The 14,981-nt window shown below is 43.7% G+C and overlaps 1 protein-coding gene across 2 annotated transcripts in view; it reads right to left on the reverse strand.

The window, feature by feature from the left end:
- The window catches only part of MPHOSPH9 (M-phase phosphoprotein 9), a 146,121-nt gene that overhangs the window by 60,891 nt on the left and 70,249 nt on the right, over positions 1-14,981 (reverse strand). For both annotated transcript variants that reach the window (XM_030219563.1, XM_030219564.1), the window contains exons 16-17: positions 12,150-12,214; positions 5,357-5,458 (exon numbers count right to left, since the gene is read on the reverse strand). In XM_030219563.1, coding sequence (XP_030075423.1) covers positions 5,357-5,458; positions 12,150-12,214 — 167 coding nt within the window. The remainder of the gene's footprint in view (positions 1-5,356; positions 5,459-12,149; positions 12,215-14,981) is intronic.

Below are 14,981 nucleotides of genomic sequence, written 5' to 3' on the forward strand. Positions count from 1 at the left end.
GGGTACCACAGGGCTCGCCTCTTTCCCCCATCTTATTTAATGTTCTGCTACAGCCATTAGGGAGACATCTGGAGGAGCTGAATTATTTTTACATATACAGTGGTGGAAATAAGTATTTGATCCCTTGCTGATTTTGTAAGTTTGCCCACTGACAAAGACATGAGCAGCCCATAATTGAAGGGTAGGTTATTGGTAACAGTGAGAGATAGCACATCACAAATTAAATCCGGAAAATCACATTGTGGAAAGTATATGAATTTATTTGCATTCTGCAGAGGGAAATAAGTATTTGATCCCCCACCAACCAGTAAGAGATCTGGCCCCTACAGACCAGGTAGATGCTCCAAATCAACTCGTTACCTGCATGACAGACAGCTGTCGGCAATGGTCACCTGTATGAAAGACACCTGTCCACAGACTCAGTGAATCAGTCAGACTCTAACCTCTACAAAATGGCCAAGAGCAAGGAGCTGTCTAAGGATGTCAGGGACAAGATCATACACCTGCACAAGGCTGGAATGGGCTACAAAACCATCAGTAAGACGCTGGGCGAGAAGGAGACAACTGTTGGTGCCATAGTAAGAAAATGGAAGAAGTACAAAATGACTGTCAATTGACAAAGATCTGGGGCTCCACGCAAAATCTCACCTCGTGGGGTATCCTTGATCATGAGGAAGGTTAGAAATCAGCCTACAACTACAAGGGGGGAACTTGTCAATGATCTCAAGGCAGCTGGGACCACTGTCACCACGAAAACCATTGGTAACACATTACGACATAACGGATTGCAATCCTGCAGTGCCCGCAAGGTCCCCCTGCTCCGGAAGGCACATGTGACGGCCCGTCTGAAGTTTGCCAGTGAACACCTGGATGATGCCGAGAGTGATTGGGAGAAGGTGCTGTGGTCAGATGAGACAAAAATTGAGCTCTTTGGCATGAACTCAACTCGCCGTGTTTGGAGGAAGAGAAATGCTGCCTATGACCCAAAGAACACCGTCCCCACTGTCAAGCATGGAGGTGGAAATGTTATGTTTTGGGGGTGTTTCTCTGCTAAGGGCACAGGACTACTTCACCGCATCAATGGGAGAATGGATGGGGCCATGTACCGTACAATTCTGAGTGACAACCTCCTTCCCTCCGCCAGGGCCTTAAAAATGGGTCGTGGCTGGGTCTTCCAGCACGACAATGACCCAAAACATACAGCCAAGGCAACAAAGGAGTGGCTCAGGAAGAAGCACATTAGGGTCATGGAGTGGCCTAGCCAGTCACCAGACCTTAATCCCATTGAAAACTTATGGAGGGAGCTGAAGCTGCGAGTTGCCAAGCGACAGCCCAGAACTCTTAATGATTTAGAGATGATCTGCAAAGAGGAGTGGACCAAAATTCCTCCTGACATGTGTGCAAACCTCATCATCAACTACAGAAGACGTCTGACCGCTGTGCTTGCCAACAAGGGTTTTGCCACCAAGTATTAGGTCTTGTTTGCCAGAGGGATTAAATACTTATTTCCCTCTGCAGAATGCAAATAAATTCATATACTTTCCACAATGTGATTTTCCGGATTTAATTTGTGATGTGCTATCTCTCACTGTTACCAATAACCTACCCTTCAATTATGGGCTGCTCATGTCTTTGTCAGTGGGCAAACTTACAAAATCAGCAAGGGATCAAATACTTATTTCCACCACTGTATGCTGATCTTTTAGACTTATTGGGTGGGATTCTTTTCTGTATTGAAAAGTCAGCTTTTGAGGGGGAAAATATCTTTGTTATTTCCCACAGTAAAGTCGGTTAAATATCTTAAACAACTTTCGGCTTCAATTCCATATCAAGCCACAAAAAATATGGAATTATCTCCCTTCTTCTGTCCATTCTCTAAATCATTTTTATTTAGTTTTTATTTTGCACTTTTGCCTCCAAGGCAATCTTCTTTACAAAATCTCTCTTTGCCTTCCTTATCACAGTTTTTTGCATTTGACTTGCCATTTCTTATGCTGTTTCCAATTATCTTCAGTCAAATCCTTCTTCCATTTTCTGAAGGATGTTCTTTTAGCTCCAATAGCTTCCTTTATCTCATTTTTTAACCATGTCAGCTGTCATATGGCCTTCCTTCGGCATGTTTTAATAGGTGGAATAGATCTGGTCTGGGCTTCCAGGATGGCATTTTAAACAAAATTTACTTTATTAAAATTCCAACATACAAATATAAGAAGGACAAAGTAAACATCTATTATGAGCAATCCAATCAGAACAGATGTTACAAGCTCCCCCCTCCCCCATGCTCTGTGTCAGCATTGCTACGTAGCTATTTATTTATTTGGGTTTTGCTCACACCTTTTTCAGTAGTAGCTCAAGGTGAGTTACATTCAGGTACACTGGATATTTCTCTGTCCCAGGAGGGCTCACAATCTAAGCTTGAACATGAGGCAATGGAGGGTTAAGTGACTTGCCCAAGATCACAAGGAGCAGCAGCGGGATTTGAACCGGCCACCTCTGGATTGCAAGACCGGTGCTCTAACCACTAGGCCACTCCTAAGTAAACAGGAGTGTTATTTACTTACAGTACTTTAAAACCATCTATATCCAGTTATCCCACTTATCAGGATGGCATTTTTTAAACAATATTCATGCCTGATATAAATTTTTAACCTTTGCAGCTGCTCCTCTTTTTATTTTTTTGACCATTTCCCTCATTTTATTCTAATCTCCTTTTTGAAAGTTAAATGCTAACGTATTGAATTTCCTGTGTTAACTTACTTCAGTTAATAAATTATTATTTTTTAAAATTTTTATTCAATAAATCAGTAACAAATAGAAAAATAAAACATCCACTTAGCTCATGACACACTGTAACTCTTCAGTAGTGGCCTTGAAACATTGCACCCTCCCCGTGTACCTCTTTGAACTCCCCTCCCTCCCAGGCAAACATATAGCCACAGAAACATGGACTGCTGTTTAAAAACACTTACTAAACTAAAAGCTTATTAAGTCTGTGTGGTGCTATCAAGCCATTCAGTACAAGCCCGCCCATATTTGCCAAAAATTGGATAATCTATTTCTCCGCATTGCCTTAAGTTTTATGTTTATGTTTTATTTCATTTGATATATCACCTGTGAGAAAGTGTGTTTTAAGCTTGGATATTTTCCTTCATTATGTCTTGAAGTGTATTTCTCCTATTTGGCCAGCAGGTGGTGTTTCTTTGCTGTAAAGTTGTTACAGGGAAATGAATGTTCTTTCTTTAGTTTTAGCACACAGATACGAAGTAAGAAGCAGTATATTTTTAAAACTTATTCTGGGCTCTGATTGGCCCATTTTCATTTGAAGTGTACCGGAGGAAGAGACAGATCTCTTTGCTGAGGCTGGGTGAATTATATGTCCTGATCTTCCCAGGTTAGTGTTATAATTGATCCAGATTTCAGTTACCTGTTATTGTTTACTCAGTTCACATTTTTTGTTTATTGTTTAATTTCCAAGACAATAAACAAGTTTCAGTTTATTGCCTCTCTGTCTGGACTGATAAAGAATCCTGGTGGATTGTGTGTTGGGTCTGTGAGTGCTTTCTGGGAACTGTGGGACCACTGGGAGTGTGGCCCCATTAACCTAGAAATCACTGGGGATAATTTTGAGAGTGTGAGACTTGCCCAGAGGCAGTTGGGACCCACTTGGTAGGAAGAGTGCTAGTGTAGCACAAGCATCAGGTGCAGGTGGACCTGAGCTGTGCTGGGAACAGACCCTCTAAGTGGCTGCAGGGTAACCCCAGGCAGGTGGCTAGGCGTTTCGAGACACCGCCTTTACAAAGTAAGAACATAAGAGTGGCCATACTGGGTCAGATCAATGGTCCATCTAGCCCAGTATCCTGTGGCCAAGCCAGGTCACAAGTACCTGGCAGAAACCTAAATTGTGGCAACACTCCACACTACAAATCCCAGGGCAAGCAGTTGCTTCCCATGTCTGTCTCAATAGCAGACTATGGACCTTTCCTCCAGGAATTTGTCCAAACCTTTTTTAAACCCAGATACGCTAACCGCTGTTACCACCTCCTCCGGCAAAGAGTTCCAGTGCTTAACTATTCATTGAATGAAAAAATATTTCCTCCTATTTGTTTTAAAAGTATTTCCATGTAACTTCCTCAAGTGTCCCCCTAGTCTTTGTACTTTTGGAACGAGTAAAAAATCGATTTACTTCTACTCATTCGACACCGCTCAGGATTTTGTAGACCTCAATCATATCTCCCCTCATCCATCTCTTTTCCAAGCTGAAGAGCCCTAACCTCTTTAGCTTTTCCTCATACGAGAGAAGTTCCATCCCCTTTATCATTTTAGTCGCTCTTCTTTGAACCTTTTCTAATTCCACTATATCTTTTTTGAGATACGGTGACCAGAACTGAATGCAGTACTCAAGGTGCGGACGCACCATGGAGCAATACAAAAGCATTATAGTATTTTCGGTCTTATTCACCATCCCTTTCCTAATAATTCCTAGCATCCTGTTTGCTTTTTTGGCCGCCACCACACACTGAGCAAAATATTTCAGCATATTATCTAAAACGACACCCCAATCTGGACCCTAGCATTAGTGATTCGGATTATTCTTTCCAATGTGCATCACATTCCATTTGTCCACTATAAAAAAAATTAAAATAGATAAAAAATAAGGGAGAGAAGAAGAGAAATACAATCTCGGAGATATATGATTACGTTTTGCTACAACTTTGGGTCTTCCAGGTATCTCCTTTGGCTTCCATGCTGCAGCAAGGACCAGGCAACTTGCTGTGACAATACTCCAATTATTAAATTAAATTTGATCATGTTATGATCACTGTTGTCAAGTGACCCCAGCACAGTTACCTCTTGCACCAGATCTTGAGGCCCACTAAGGACTTGTTGATTCTTGAACCAGCTGCTCCATAAAGCAGTCCTTGATTTCATCTAGAACTCTACCTCCCTAGCCTGCTTTGATGTTACATTTATCCAGTCAATACTGGGGTAATTTAAATCATCTATTATTATTATGTTACCCAGTTTGTTAGTGCCCTAATTTCTGTTAACATTTCAACATCTGTTTGTTAATTCTGGAAAGATGGATGGTAGTATATTACTATCATTACCTGTTTCCCCTTTACACATGGAAATTTGTAACCATAAGGATTCCAAGGTGTATTCTGTGTCCTGCAGAATATTTAGTTTACTTGATTCAAGGGTCTCTTTAACATATAGCATTACTCCTCCACCAATTTGCTCTGCCCTATTACTGCAACATAATTTGTACATGGTATGGGCTCAGAGATGTTTATTATATCTATCTTTTCAGTTACAACCAGCTATAATCAACAGTAACAAAATTCCATAAGCTTACTTTGAATTTGATGTCCATAAATGACTTTCAGCAATCTGTCGCAATCTTGTTATATTTTCATGTTCCACTTGTTTGATCTGAATTTCAAGTTTTGATGTTATTCTATTAAAGCAAAAAAAAAAAAAAAAAGTTTTTCTCACTTGAAACTATAGTAAGAATTTAGCATCTGAAATACATAACAAATAAATGAAAGGAATAAATAAGACAGTCATAGGAAACTGCCTAAAAAGTCACATTTTGAAGGGGCCAAATAAGAATCTACTCCTGCCAGCTTTAAGGTCATGGCACTTTGTGCCTAACCCTCTATCCCCTTCCTGTTTCTTTGATCCTACCTATGGGCACCAAAATCTTAAATCTGGCCATTTCTGAAAGTTCTCCCTAAAACTGGTAAATGTATAAATTTTGGAATGGTAGCAGACTGAACATGATAGCAAGGAAGGGAAAGAACAAATTAATGTTAAGCTTGGCTGTCAATATCATGGCTTACACACTATATATTCAATGATTTATTTTTTCTCAATGAAATATATACAAAAAGAAATAAAATAAAAAAATGTGTCATTGAAAATGAAGACACCCCTCTGGTTGGCATGCCCTTTAATATGGTTTTATTTTTGCAACTAGATATCTTCTGGAGGACAGCTGATTTTCCATTCATACTGCTAAATGCTACATTTACCATGTCCCAGTACATCAAATGGTAAAATATTGTCTTACTAGTAAAAAAGGCCCGTTTCCGAGAGCAATGAAACGGGCGCTAGCATGGTTTTCATCGTAGTGTGTATGTTTGAGAGAGTGTGTCTGTGAGAGTGACTGTGTGAGAGAGAGAGAGTGAATGTGCGAGTGTGTGTGACATAGAGTGAGGCTGTGTGTGAGAGAATGAGAGTGCGCGTTAGGGGCCCCTCCTCTGTCTCCTGGGCTCCTGTCTCCCCCTCCCCTTTTTATTCCCTTCCCCTCTCCCAGCTTCAGGGTCCAGGATCCCTCCCTCCCACAGCTATTCAGACTGCTTAATTGCCTGATTCAATGAAAATAATAATAATGAAAAATCCACAGAGGGTGTGTGCCATTGGAACCCAGCTTGTCCTCATGTATAGCAAGATTTTGTTTTTCTTATTGGAAAAAGAAGGTGGGGGGAGGAAGAAGGCACTATCATTTGGTATAGTTGCTTGACACCCATGTGCACAAAGAATTGTCACCTGAAACGTTGTGATGGCTGTATAATTGAAGATGTCCTGCAGGGGGTTGGAAGCACAGTGCGTGCCGTTGCCATGGCAACAAACCCGTCGGGGCAACTGAAGGGCCTGGGGCACGCGCGCATGCAAAGTTCCGTTGTTATTTGGTCGCAGCAGTGCTAATAGCACTGTCTCCTGCTGCCAGAAAGCATTTCGGAGCCTGGAAGGGCCGTCCCTCCCTTTGTTTCTCTGTTTCGTCATTCCGTCGGTGGCAGGCTGGAAGGAAGGCGTGGCGCAGCCATTGCGGAGCACAGTACGTCGTCTTCTCATTTCTGTTTTCATGACCCGCCCTCGGGGCTGCTGAGCAATGCGATTCGTGTTTTCATGACCCTGCCCTCGGGGCTGCTCAGCAATGCGTTTTGTCTGTCATTGCTCCGCCCTCCACGTCACTATGTTTTGACGTGAGGGCGGGGCAGACAGTCCTGGGTGAAAAAGAAAAATTCCGAGCTACACCACCATGCAAGAGGAAGTTGCAGCTTCATTTAGAACGTTGGGGTTGCGAATTATGTCCAGAAGGGGCGTGGCTGTGGGTGGGTCTATGACTGAGAGTGAGTGGTGCTGACAGCCTAGCCTACCAACAGTGCAGGGCTTCAGTGTGTCCCTGCCACAGAGTGAGCTTCAGAATGTTCAAGGTGAGAATTATTTATATAGATCTGCTAATGTTTTTTCATTGGGTCTGACCAGACCAGTCCAGCACACATAGATTGTGCCCTACAAACAGGAGACAGATTTAACTGTGAGCACTGCCCTATAAGACAGTCTGTCGTGCCATAGCTACAGAGGGATCTTATGTAGCGCCCCCCCCCCCCCAAACCTGCAGCACCTATGAAATGGCTGGTGGGGACGGCAGCCCCACCAGCCAAAGAAATTTGCAGCTGAGTCACTCCCCTCCTCTTCGGGCGCCTTCCCATAATGGTGGCGTCTCGCCTTGCACTGTGTGGGGCTTAACTTACATATATGGGTTAAGCCCTGCCCGGCACATCCCAGGATGCACCAGGCAGGGTGGGAAGCCATTTTGGGAAGGCGCCCGAAGAGGAGGGAGGGAGTGCTAGTCCCCCTCCCTCCTCCCACTACCATGAGGTAGGCTGCCGGGGGGAGGGGCAAATAACAGTCCCAGGGTGTTTTTGTTCAGTGGGGGGGGGGGGGGGGGGGAGAAACTAGCAGTCCCACTGGACCACCAGGGCATTTTTGTTCGGGGTGTGGAAGGGGAAGCTAGCGATCCCACTGGACCACCAGGGATTTTGTGCTTTGGGGGTGGGGGAGCTTAGGTTTGACAGGTCTGGGAGAAAATCCTGGACCTGTCAAACCTCTTCAATGGGTCTCCCTCATTCCTCCCTCCCTAGTAAACCCTAACGCCAGCTCCTGAGTAAGGTTTGCAGCGGTAGCAGAGTTGTTGTTTGGCGCACTGCCCGCTGATCATGAGGGATGAATGCGGAAGACCCTTGTTTGCATACATTTGCGTGCAATTTGCATTCAGAGCTGGCAAGCACGTTATTAGACGCGCTCACTGGCTCTGATCATCGCGTGGGCGTAAACACAGGGGCTAGTATGGCGCTATTGGCCTCTATTGCCTGTGTTTGCTTCTGATCATCAGCCCATAAGAGGTCTGCCTCAAACTCCCTCTCCAATCTTTGCACTGTTCTGCAGAATTATGGCAACTGCTGCACCGGGAACATCACCCTTTCAGATGGTGCTTCCATGAGACTGTAATTAATAAGCTTCGCCCAACCACACACAAACTGCAAAAACTGCCCCCAGTTACTCCAACAATTGTTCTTGTAAGACTGCAGCTAAGCACTTTGCGGCTCTGTGTCGACAAAGGACCAGGGAGAAAAAATTACTTCAGAAATAATGCTCCTGAATTATGTTCTAATATTCTCACTTTTGCATTGCTCCTGGTGCTGCTCTAAGCTGCACTGTGGTAAAAAGGGTCTTGCTCAATGCTGCTCCCAGCACTGAAGATAGCTGCTAATAAACCCTGGAGCTTCCTCCTGCTAGAAAGTTCTAGTCCTAGCCATTTCAGAGCAAATCTGAGAAAAAAGAAAAAAAGCTGAACGCTGGCAAAATGGTTCTTCTTTTTAATTAAATAATAAAAAGATAAATTGAGAAACAAAGCAAAGAAATTAAAGAGGTCTGTCTTAAACGGAGAGGAATCTGGACTCCTCCAGGTACCCATAAGAAAAACACCTCCTGGCAGGACTCTGGAATTCCTTATGGCGAGGCAAGCTCAATTGGGTAACCAGTTCTCCAGCAGGGCCAGGATTAATTTACCAGACCAATCCACTCCTGAATGGAATGCGCGTCTCCATCTGCAGCTGCTACCCAGACACTTTTATAGGGCAGAGCTCATAGGGTCTGTTTCCATCTGCTGGTTGAGGGCCCAAGCCATGCATTCTTGACTAGTCTAGTAGATGAAAAGAAACTATTTATTAAATAAAAAAAACCCATCATCTAACTACTGTACTAGATATGGATGCTTGTTTCAGGGGGAAGGAAGAAGGAACTCTATACAAACCATGGAGCCTGGGCTGATCAAGTTTAGTCTAGCCCAGTAGCTTATACAGAGAACCTGGGTTTGATTAATGACTTTCAGGCTCATTTCCACAGAGATGTCCAAATTGGTATAATCAAAACCCGATTTTGGACGTCTCCAACTGCAGTCCATCGCAAGGACGTCCAAATTTCAAGAGGGTGTGTCGGAGACGTAGTGAAGGCGGGACTGGGGAGTGCCTCACACTTGGACATCTTTGACCCATAATCGAAAAAAGCAAGGACGTCCATGATGAACACTTGGACATTTTCACCTGGATAAGGCACAAAAAGGTGCCCAAAATGACCAGATGACCACCGGAGGGAATCGGGGATGACCTCCCGTTACTCCCCCAGTGGTCACTAACCCCCTCCCACCCTCAAAAAACATCTTTAAAAATATTTCGTGCCAGCCTCAGATGTCATACTCAGGTCTATAACAACGCATGCAGGTCCCAGGAGCAGTTTAAGTGGATACTGCAGTGCACTTCAGACAGGCGGACCCAGGCCCATACCCCCCCCTGCCTGTTACATTTGTGGAGGAAACAGCGAGCTCTCTAAAACCCACTGTACCCACATCTAGGTGCCCCCCCTTCACCCGTAAGGCTATGGTAGTGGTGTACAGCTGTGGGTAGTGGGTTTTGTGGGGCTCAGCACACAAAGTAAGGGAGCATTTTATGAAGTCCACCACAGTGCCCCCTAGGGTGCCCGGTTGGTGTCCTGGCATGTCAGGGGGACCAGTGCACTACAAATGCTGGCTCCTCCCACTTCCAAATGGCTTGCATTTGGATGTTTTTGACATGGACATATTTGGTTTCGAAAGTCGCCGAAAGTCAAAGACGTCCATGTCTACGGACGTCCAAATTTAAGGACGTCCTTGGATCTGGACGTCTTTGACGGTATTTTCGAAACAAAATTAATTTAAAAAAAAAAGAAGAATATGAGGAAAACATCCTGAAAAAGGGAAGGCACCAAAAAGGCAAAGTTTGACACTCTGAAGAGAGATTAGAAAGCCAACATCTCTGCTCTACGGAAAACACTAGACTGCTGGTCGTGCGCTCAAGCATCAGGCATGAAGGCACTCATGCATTTACAGTGGGGGCACTGCCTTAAATTTTTAAAATGTCAGTGCACTACGGCAGTGTCCGCACTGACCGTGATGGCTTTATTCAACATTAACTGCTCTTTCGTTCCATATGCACCTCCTCTTATTGACCTTCTGCTTTACTGCCATGATGATATTAGAGTCTATATGATTGCATATTCTATCAGTTGGGATACCATAGGACTCCTCCCTCCGAGAAGTACCTAGGGTCCTCATCAGATGTCCAGGAGTGCTGATCCATGTCAGCAAAAAACTCCTCATGGGAGGGCCAAGACCGAGACTGCCTCGAGAGAGAGGAACCATGTCCTTGTCTGGAAGGACGCCAAGATGTAGGCACCACCCTCAACTCTGGTGAAACTTCCTCCATCAATGTTGAGGGGGTGCTAGCGCAGGCGGCTGTCAATACCAGAATCACACGCAGCACCAGCATTGGAGACCTCATCGCAGGCAGAGGGCCTTGTGGGGCAGCAAGAAGAGGCATGGCTGGTGAAAGCACCCCAGATGCCGATGCACTCTGTTGGATAAGCCCTGCCAGGTGCTCATAGAGCATAGCCCAAATGCACTCATCGAGGGCTGAAATTGGGAAAGGCTGGGATGTCAGTTCAGAGGCAGCCTGCTGAAATGTCAAGGCGCCTGGCCCTGGCTGTATGGAGACCCCCTGCATTGGCATCTCCTTGATGGAGGGAGCGCGTTCCACTTGGGGCCGATGCTTCTCAGAGACCGGAATCCTCTATGCTATGGTGCTCCTGGCACCATATGTCGAGGGGGATTGATGCTTCTGCTTCTTGGCCTTCATCCGATACTGAGAATTGACACTCCTAGGGTGCAGAGAACAATATTGAATCCCCACACGTCCTCAATGTCAGGTCCGATGCTGACCAGTCCCGGGGGCCCTGCACAGCGGCCTACGTCAAGACCTGTTTGATGCACACCCACTCCCAGTGTCAGACATGGGTCTCACCACTCAATCCTGGTGCAAGCACCGACGCTGACAATTCAGACCGGACTCCAAAAAGTACAGCCGGGTTCTTTGCTGCATACGCAGAAAAAGAAGATAGCTGGAAGGTGTATGTTTAGGCTCCAAAGAACGGGTGTCTTTTCCAGAGATGGTCCGACTGTACCAAGCACAGCGCTTGAAGCCACTGGGATCCTTCAATGACATGGAAGGAAAAACAGCCATGGCCAAATCAAAGGACTCAATGGTGACTTCAAACAAGGGCAAAGCACCAGAAAAAAAAGACAGGGTTAAATTCCCAACCATAGCTCAGGCCTAAGAGGGCCTACAGAGCAGAAAAAAAAAATCAAGGAAACTTAAAACTGGGGATAAACCTGACTAAAATGATAAAAGGGAGAACCCCCTCCCCCAAAAGGAAAACAAAATAAAATAGGGAAGAAATCCCTAAAAGGAAGGCACTGAAAATGTTCCAAAATGTATTTCATGAACCAGACGCTGCGAGAAGCCAGACAGCGCGTTCTCTCCTCAAGGCAAATTGTGAGACTGCTGGTCCCCCACTCTTGTGGCAGCCAGGAAGGCATTCACGCATGCACAGTGAGGAAACTAGCACATATAAAGTTATATATGTTATTAAAGAGCTCCGCAGCGGCAACATGGAGAAGGATATGGCCTGCTTGCCCTCAGAGAACAGTTCCATCTCTTATCATTTTGGTAACTCTTCTCTGTACCTTTCCTGGTTCTGCTATGTTTACTGAGGATGAAGACTGTGCTACATTTATCCGCGAATATATATAAAAAAAAGTTATCATACAAGCAGCACTCATAGTTTTGAATTATAGAGACGCAAACAATTCTTAGTTTTCACAACACATACAGTGGACTCAGATTTCCATAAAATACTTTTTACATTTTACACACTCCATCAGCTAAATTTCCAAATTTCAAAAAATGAGAAATATTTTTACATTTTACCTTTTCAGTTCAGATATTTCGCTATCAGCATCAAGCAGTTTGTTCTCTGCTGTATTTAGAGTATCCTGTACACAAGAACACAAAGTTAAAAATAAAATGTACATATATGCCAGAAGCAGAGGATATTTCTTCATCTCCCATTATAAAATATGGTTTGCAGAAGCTGGTGCCCCCATCCCTACACAGTTACACCCTTCAGTAAAACACTAAAATAAAGTTTAAGATGCTTATTAAAATATCCATAGCTCTGCGTTCCTGTTCAGGAAAGAGACATACTTATAATGATCTCAACAAATCAAGGACATGAACTTGAGTGCGGGCGCAGAGCTCCAACAGATATGGTCCCCCTTTTGGAACACTTTGTCAGCTCCGGCCAGGAGTTACCTCTTGAACTTATAGAGTTTTACAACAGAGACGAGAGGGAGGGAGGGTTAGGGGGGGGGGGAAAGGGGGGGGGGGGAGGGAGGAAGGTTGTTGTTGGGGAGGGGGGAGGGGGGGAAAAGGGGGGGGGGGAGGGGGGTTTGGAAAGGGGGGGAGCGGTTTTGATAGAGAATTAGGTAGGACAAGTTATGTTGTAAAGTTACATTATTTCTCTAAGAATAACAGTGTTGATAAGTGACATAGGGTGGGAAGAAGGGGGTAAATGAAAAAGACAAGAATATTTACAATTATGTTTAATTTAATTTGAGACAGCCACTCGACTGTTTTTGGGTTATGTGCACTATACTGACAAATGTTAAATTTATGTCGATGTACATTAATAAAAAAAGATTTAAACATAATGATCTCAACAATATCAATTTCACCCTATCTACAGGTATGAGGTTTCCTTGACCTAATAAAGAGTATTTTTTTTTTTTTGGCTTTAGCTCTCACCTTTTTCAGTAGTATCTCAAGGTGAGTGACATTCAGGTACTCTAGGTATTTTCCTGTCCCCAGAGAGCTTACAAACCAAGGGTTCCTTTTACTAAGGTGCGCTAACAGATTTAGCACATGCTAAATGATAAGACACCCATAGGAATATAATGGGTGTCTTATTTAGCGCACGCTAAATCCATTAGTGAACCTTACTAAAAGGACCCCCAACTTTGTACCTAAGGCAACAGAAGGTCAAGTAACTTGCCCAAGATCACACGCAGTAATAGCGGGATTTCAACCAGGCTTCCCTGGTTCTCAGCCCAGTGTTCTAAACTACTACGCTACAACTCAGTAAACAATCCAATAACATTATACCAGGGCTGTGGAGTCGGTATACCAAACCTTTGACTCATACGCCAACTGATATTTTTTTGTTCTGGATCTAAAGTACTGGTAAAAGCTGCAGTTGGTAAATTTTACCAACTCCACCCAAAATGGTTTCTGACCCCAACTCCACAGCCCTCCATTATACATGTGTGCTTTGATTCTTATAATATTAGCAGGGGTTGATATTAAAGTGCAATAGTGTGATGATTTATTTAAACACATTCTTATATACTGCAAACCTGATTAAAACCATTCAATGTGGTTTACAACAAACATCTATAAAGTAACAAAATACTGTGCCTTGACTGGATCCTGGCTCCTCAAATCAGTAAGCAGACACTTACGTTTGCTTGCTTTACATTAGCTCCTGGTGGAGGCAGGAGTGTGTTTTAAAATAGCTTGTTTGATGCAAAGGAATCCCAATTCATAGGTGTCAGCTCTGTGTGTGCTTGAGCACCACAAATATTCAGCAAACTCATGGACTCTATCCAGGGAGGGGTAATTTCTATTGGTTTAGTATCCCCAACCATTTTGAAAAGTTGGCTCCTATGCCCTTAAGTTATTTGACCAACAGATCGAAAATATGAACCACTTTACAGACTACATTCATCTCAACAAGGCTCTTTGTGCTCCCTCCTCTCTCACAGATCAGGGTTATGACAAAGTTTTATATGTTTGTTTTTAATTTTATTGTGTATATGTTTCTATTGTTATACATATCGAAATCATTAAATCTGTCCCCACATGCTTTATGATGAGACCACTTACCATGTTAGTAGCTACCCTCTGAACCAACTGCATCCTGTTTCTATCTTTTTGAAAGTGCGGTCTCCAAACCTGTACACAATCCTCTAAATGAGTTCTCATCAAAGACTTATAGAGAGGCATTATAGCCTTTTTCCTGCTAGCCATTTCTTTCTCTATGCACCCAAGCATCCTTCTAACTTTTGCCATTGCCTTTTCTACCTATTTGGCCACCTTAAGATTATCTTCTGTTTTATCTGTTCTCCTCAGTTTTGCTCTATTATTTTTTTAAGTAATGACAGCTATTAAAACCAAACTGCCAAGAGGAGAGGTGGAGGGACCGAGTATTTCTTTGTGGCTTTCTCTATTTTTTTTTTTTAATGAGCCCTGGATTTCTGAGACTCCCTTAACATTCAATTAGAAAGCAGTTCAACTGGTTGAGGAGCTTGCCACATCAGCCTGTCACCAACTGCTGGAGAAAGCGAAAAACTGTGAATCTTGGGCTTCATTTTGCCCTTTATAGGCAGAGCTCAAAAGCAATCTCCAACGGCTGGTTGAGGGTACAACCCAATGGATCTGGACTGGTGGGGATAAGGAAATTTGGTTTCCTTTCTTATGACTAAAGAACCACCAATAAAGCTTACGAAAATAGAGGCAGAGCAGCTAGTTTATCCCAATTTTTGCTCATTAGTATTATCAACATAGATGTTGAAAACTGGCTGATTGACAACCTTGAACTACCCAACAGAGTAAGAGATATTATACTAGTTTCTAGAAAAAAGTAAAACTAGAAGGTCATATGGTCCTTTTCAGTGGCTACCCTTAAGTTATGGAATGGCTTGT

Source organism: Microcaecilia unicolor, chromosome 11 (assembly GCF_901765095.1).
Source record: "Microcaecilia unicolor chromosome 11, aMicUni1.1, whole genome shotgun sequence".
NCBI lineage: Eukaryota > Metazoa > Chordata > Amphibia > Gymnophiona > Siphonopidae > Microcaecilia > Microcaecilia unicolor.